Here is a 5841-nt window from a genome sequence, read left to right as displayed (position 1 = left end):
TTTAATGAAATTATCCCTCAAAATCACGAAAAGGGAAGATTAATAAAATCAGACTTAATTTGAATTAGACCATTGTGTAGTTTTAATCAACTTCAGCAGAAGTTTCACTTACAAAAAAATAAACGATTGACTATCCGTAACTTAACTCAGTTTCAGACTGTCAAGTGTGTTTTTATACCGTTTACCCTACGCTTATATGCAAATGCGATGAATTCTTAAAAGATATTTTATTCGTTCTTGTTATGTATTTATTTTCTTCATAGCATTTCTCTTCAACTTGCAATTAGAACATTTTGTAACTTTGTAAGCGTTTAGAACCTGATCTGAAATTGTCCTAATACTGGTATGATGGATGACGTCAGAGTTGATCCGCGGTAACTTACGCACGATTTTTATGAAACTCTGTTAAAAATAAAAATTCAATTTATGATAATTAAAAAAACAAAAGTAACTGTAAAATAAAAATATTGTAATATGCAATAAATTACGCGCTCACGTGCAATTAAAATTGTATTGCGTCGCTTTAATTTTTTTCAGTTTGAGATTGTTCTTCGAACTTCAACCTGTCTGTGCTCCGCGCGATCGGTTGATAGTAAATTGACTAAGTAGCTAGTGTCTGACGTTCTTTTTGGCATAATTACATTTCTTTAAAAGTGCACACTGGGGACAATCATATATATTTTCCATATATCTTAAATCGGTGGTGACGTAGGTTAGGTCTTTACAATAATTATATTGACCAATTAATGTATCCAAGGTAATTGGAATCCTGCTCCATCAATGTTCTAGTTTACCACGTCACTGACAACAATCATTGTAATAATGATTACATAACGATGGTAGGCCTACTAATTGAAACCTTAGTGATTATTTTGTGTGTGATAATTTAATTTGACACTGATACGCTGCTGTTCACTAAATTAAAAAGTATTCCAATTCGAATCGTTCACTAATGCGCATGCGTAGTCATATTTTCGTCTATTTGACGCGAAAAAAAAGTCACTGAGACTATATACTTACGAAAATAATAAGTTGATATTAATGAATGTTGTGTCATTGACAAACATTTTAACATTTAAAATACCATTTTGCAGCTATACTGTAATGGAAAAATGGAAATTTTTTCTATATAAATTCAACTTAAAGATGTATTGTTCCCCTCAAAAAAATAATTATTTAAACATTTTTTGTTGAATATGCCATTTTAATGTCACAAATAGTTATCTACAAAAAAATTATAAAAAAATTAGATCCAACAAAAAAATGATTTACCTGAAGAAACTGTAATTTAAAGCAAAAAAAATAGTCAAATTGGCTGCCAGCCAATGTACTTTACAATGAAAGTACAATGAAAATTTAAAATTATTGGAGTTTCAGAGACATGGAAAATAGACAATCCAGAATTATTGCATTTAAATTCTTATTCTCTTGAACATAACTGTCGGGAAAATAGTAGAGGCGGTGGGGTTGCTGCATATATTCACTCTTCAATTAAATATAAAGTTCTTCCCTATACTGTTCCAAATACTGAATCTTTGTGGTTAGAGGTTTCAGATGGTAATAACTTTATTATTGTAAGTGTTATTTATAGAAAGCCAAACACTAGTATACATGAATTTCACAACGGGTTAATAAATGTTCTTAATTCTATTAAAATAGATAAACATCAATGTATTCTGCTAGGAGACTTTAATATTGATCTGTCCAAATCGGACGATGATAAGTCGATAGATGAATTTTCGTATAAGTGTAAGTGTATACTTAATTTTTACAGACGTCTTCTTCATCCTACAAAATAACCTATTCAATGTCTAATTTAATTATTCTTCATTGTTCATGTTTTGTGAGGACAATACATCTTTAATTATTCATTATTAACTTAAATTTTAATTCTATAAGAATTGCTTAATATTAAGTAACAATTCAAACAATTTCCATAACAAAAACTCGATTTTTAAATACAGTTAGGGAGAATATAGAAAAATCAGCACTGTGGTAATGCTACAAAACAATATAGATTATCTGATAAAAATCCTAGAAAGTAGGCAAAGTTTTTCTATTTTTCGCCTGACTGAGTAATGTTACTTTTATCGACGTTTGTGAGACAACCTACTGTATACGAAGCAAATGTCCTATAAGAGTGTAATAATTGCAAATATCTGTAAAAGATACCGGTAGTGCTATCCGCCGAAAGACAGTTTACGTTGATGTACCGCAAACCAATACTGTTTAGAATGTTCTATTAAAATACGTTTTCTATTATGGATTTTATAATCTAGAGTTTATGAATAGTAATTATTTATAAATAACTATATGCTCACTCCTGCGGACGTTTGTTGATCAAAACGTCGAGAAACTCTACAGTTCTTTTCAGAACATGGTGTACCGCAAACTTTATATCAACAATAATTTGTTAATTATTTATTTATTGGAATTTCTGCTAGAAACATACAATAATAGTAACACATAATACAGGCAAGTAAAAACCAAGCATTGAACACAATTCTTGTTAGTTAATTCAGAACAATGCCGAAACGTAGGTACAAAACATCTACAATCTAACTGTATTGTGTTGTATAGCCTACAATATCTACAAGAACGGTACTAACTATACAGACACTCTAATTGCAAAACAAGAAGTAAAACAACATCTTTGTTAAATGAACATTTATTTTGTGTAAATTCTCTTCGAAATAAATTACCAATTCACAATGTGCGATAAACATGTTATTATGTGTTTTACATTCTATGTTTGAAATGACGTATGTATGTATGACGTATGTATGTATGACGTATGTATGTATGACGTATGTATAGTACATTAATTTACTATATGTACACTCACATCCTGTTTACATCATCATCGTACTTATATAATACCGTAACCATTGAAACAACAAGTAATCAACACGTTATGTAACAACATCCAGTCAAAATGCCAGAGCCTTAAACCTGTTTTTTTTAACAAAATAAGAAATTAATTTCTATTTCAAACTAATTAATACAGCAGTTAATTCCTCGATTAAACATTTTTCAATTTTAGAAATAAATAATAATTAAATCTTCATAGATTTCAGCCTTGCACGACAATCATAACATTTAAGGGTGTGACGTAATACTCATCGGTTACACTAGACATTATCTGAAATTTTAGTCTATTATCGGTACAGATATCATAAGCAAATCCCATTACATATTATCACATTATCACATGTAACACCTGTATCACCCAAGTCTATCACATAGGCTTAAAATACAGTCACCGTATCTGACACTGTATAATGTCCTTATGTCCGAATAGAACAAAACACACTGTAATGACCAATGCTTTAATAGTTTTAAAACTCTTCTTAATAACTATTGGACCAATTACATTCCTTGGAAATTTGTTATTTCACATTTATAAATTTATTCTTTTTTTCAACAACTATTTCCATCCCCCGCCGGCCCCTCCACCCCAATATTTTACATAGGGCCACATTGTCTATTGGATCCCCCAAAACGTCAGTCAACAGAAAAGAAAACTGGTAATTAAATGACATGCGATGGGTCACATAAGCTAAAAGCTTTCTAATCACCAAACATCATCAAGCAAGTAAACAGTATACACACTACTATGTTTAAAATGTCTATATACATTAATCATATTATTTATCATGTACTGCGCATGTGCGTGAACGTCATAACTATAACCATGGTTAAGAACCAATCTGAATAACAACAGAGACTTTATTAACAATGTTCTTTGAACTCTTTAAAAAAATTTGTTTTCAAACGATCATCGATATGTGTTAATAACATAGCATATCCCTCTGTATCTGGTATACAATTATAAAAACATAGAAAAATGTACATAAAATGAGATAATGTTTATTGCATAAATTGAAGCAATATTTCATCATTGAGATCAAGGATACGTTATAATATGTAACATTTTAATCAAGATATATTTTTTTATTCGGCTTAGATGCTTGATATTGAATCTGTCAATGACGTTCCTCCACTAAAAAATGATCATAATACTTCTATGAACATTACGGAATTAATTTACAACATATTTGTATTTATAAAAAAAAAACCCTTAAATTATGAAAGTAATAATTAATTAATTTCACATATCGAATTTTTCTTAAATTTACAATAAAATATACCAACATCATAATCATTACATTCATTTATGATTATATGGTAATTAATAACGTGTGCTTTTAAATAACAATTACATTGTAATGGATTGGGTTTGGTTTTCATCATGAAAGCTGGACAGATCCTGCCGGCCGGTAATGTCGTTTCGAATTTTTGTGATCCCGCGTTTAAATTCTGTGAAAGTAAAACAGTAAATAAAGGGATTAATGCACAGGTTGCTAGCGTTCAATAGTACGGTTATTTCATGCAGAATTATAGAACTGAATTCGAAACATCTACATATGTTGTACACCATGTAGAGAGTGAAGTTTGGTGTTACAGTCACAAGAAAGGCAATGGCCACTAAAACTAGGGTTAATATCATATTGCGTTGAGTTCCTTTCAGTTGGCCACCCGCATTGCCTGTCCGCGGTTCGTTGGTTGTATTTCGGATTTTCGCCATCTTCCTTAAATTTAGTAGTATACGGGTATAACAATACACTATTACAATGACCGGAAGTAACCAGTACATTGTAAAGATAAACACGGCAGACAGCAGTGCGGTAAGATCACTTGAATAATAGTATTTGCATTCTCCTTTGCTCTCCGGATTAACATCCCCAATAATTAAGACAATAAATGCCGCAATCACACCACATGTATGAGGTATGATGAGTGTGGTCACTTTTCTTCGATTAAAACTTCGCTGTCTGTACGCAATAGGATGAACAACAGCAACGTAGCGTTCGATCGTCACCATAACGAGGTTGTATGAAGATGTTGCTGATAAGTACCAGTAAAGGAACCGGCTTTTACAAAATAAGGTTCCATTTTTGCCTTCGGGTGCATCGTTATTATAATATATAAGGAACATACAGCAGCCCAGCATGTCGACCGTCGTTTGATGAAGCAGCAGTGCATGAGACAGAGACTTTTTGTAGGTTTTGTTGTAGATGAAGACAAACATAACAAGAAAATTGACAATGACTCCAACTGTAGTTACCAGCCAGCGGATTATTATCAAGGCGACCGGATCTTCAAGGTCGTCTTGTGGATACGTTGTCATCGAGCTCGTCGTTGATGCCATTGCCTGTTACAAAAATGAAAACAAAGACGGTTATCACCACTATAGGACGGTTATCACCACTAGGACGGTTATCACCACTAGAACGCCGGTTATCGCCACAAAGATGGTTATCACCACTAGGACGACTATCACCACCAAGACGGTTATCGCCACAAAAACAGTTTCCCCACAAAGACGGTTATCCCCACAAAGACGGTTATCACTACAAAGACTGTTATCACCACTAGGACGGCTATCACCACCAAGACGGTTATCGCCACAAAAACGGTTATCCCCACAAAGACGGTTATCAAATATCACCAGTAGGACGGTTATCACCACTAGGACGGTTATCACCACAAATACGGTTATCACCACAATAAGACGGTTACCGGTATTATCCCGACTAAGACAGCTATCACCACTAGGATGGTTATCACCACAAAGACGATTATCACCACAAAGACGATTATCACCACAAAGACGGTTATCACCACAAAGACGGTTATCACCACTAGGACGGTTATCACCAGAAAGACGGTTATCGCCACAAAAGTTAGTAAATTATGCAGATAATTTTCCAATAAAATTATAATAATTTACGGTATAAAAATCGCGTGCCAATGAGACTAGTTAAAACACATTTCAAT

The 5841-nt window shown here is 32.7% G+C and overlaps 1 protein-coding gene across 1 annotated transcript; it reads right to left on the bottom strand.

Annotated features, from left to right (window-relative positions):
* Positions 1–4141: 4141 nt before the first annotated feature.
* Positions 4142–5212, bottom strand: LOC140062065 (kappa-type opioid receptor-like). The gene has a single exon (XM_072108109.1). The coding sequence runs from the start codon at positions 5210–5212 to the stop codon at positions 4220–4222; it is 993 nt and encodes a 330-aa protein (XP_071964210.1). The 3' UTR covers positions 4142–4219.
* Between the last annotated feature and the right edge of the window lie 629 nt (positions 5213–5841).

Source organism: Antedon mediterranea, chromosome 11 (assembly GCF_964355755.1).
Source record: "Antedon mediterranea chromosome 11, ecAntMedi1.1, whole genome shotgun sequence".
NCBI lineage: Eukaryota > Metazoa > Echinodermata > Crinoidea > Comatulida > Antedonidae > Antedon > Antedon mediterranea.
The sequence above is the reverse complement of the archived record's forward strand: the minus strand, read 5'-3'. Positions and strand labels throughout refer to the sequence as shown.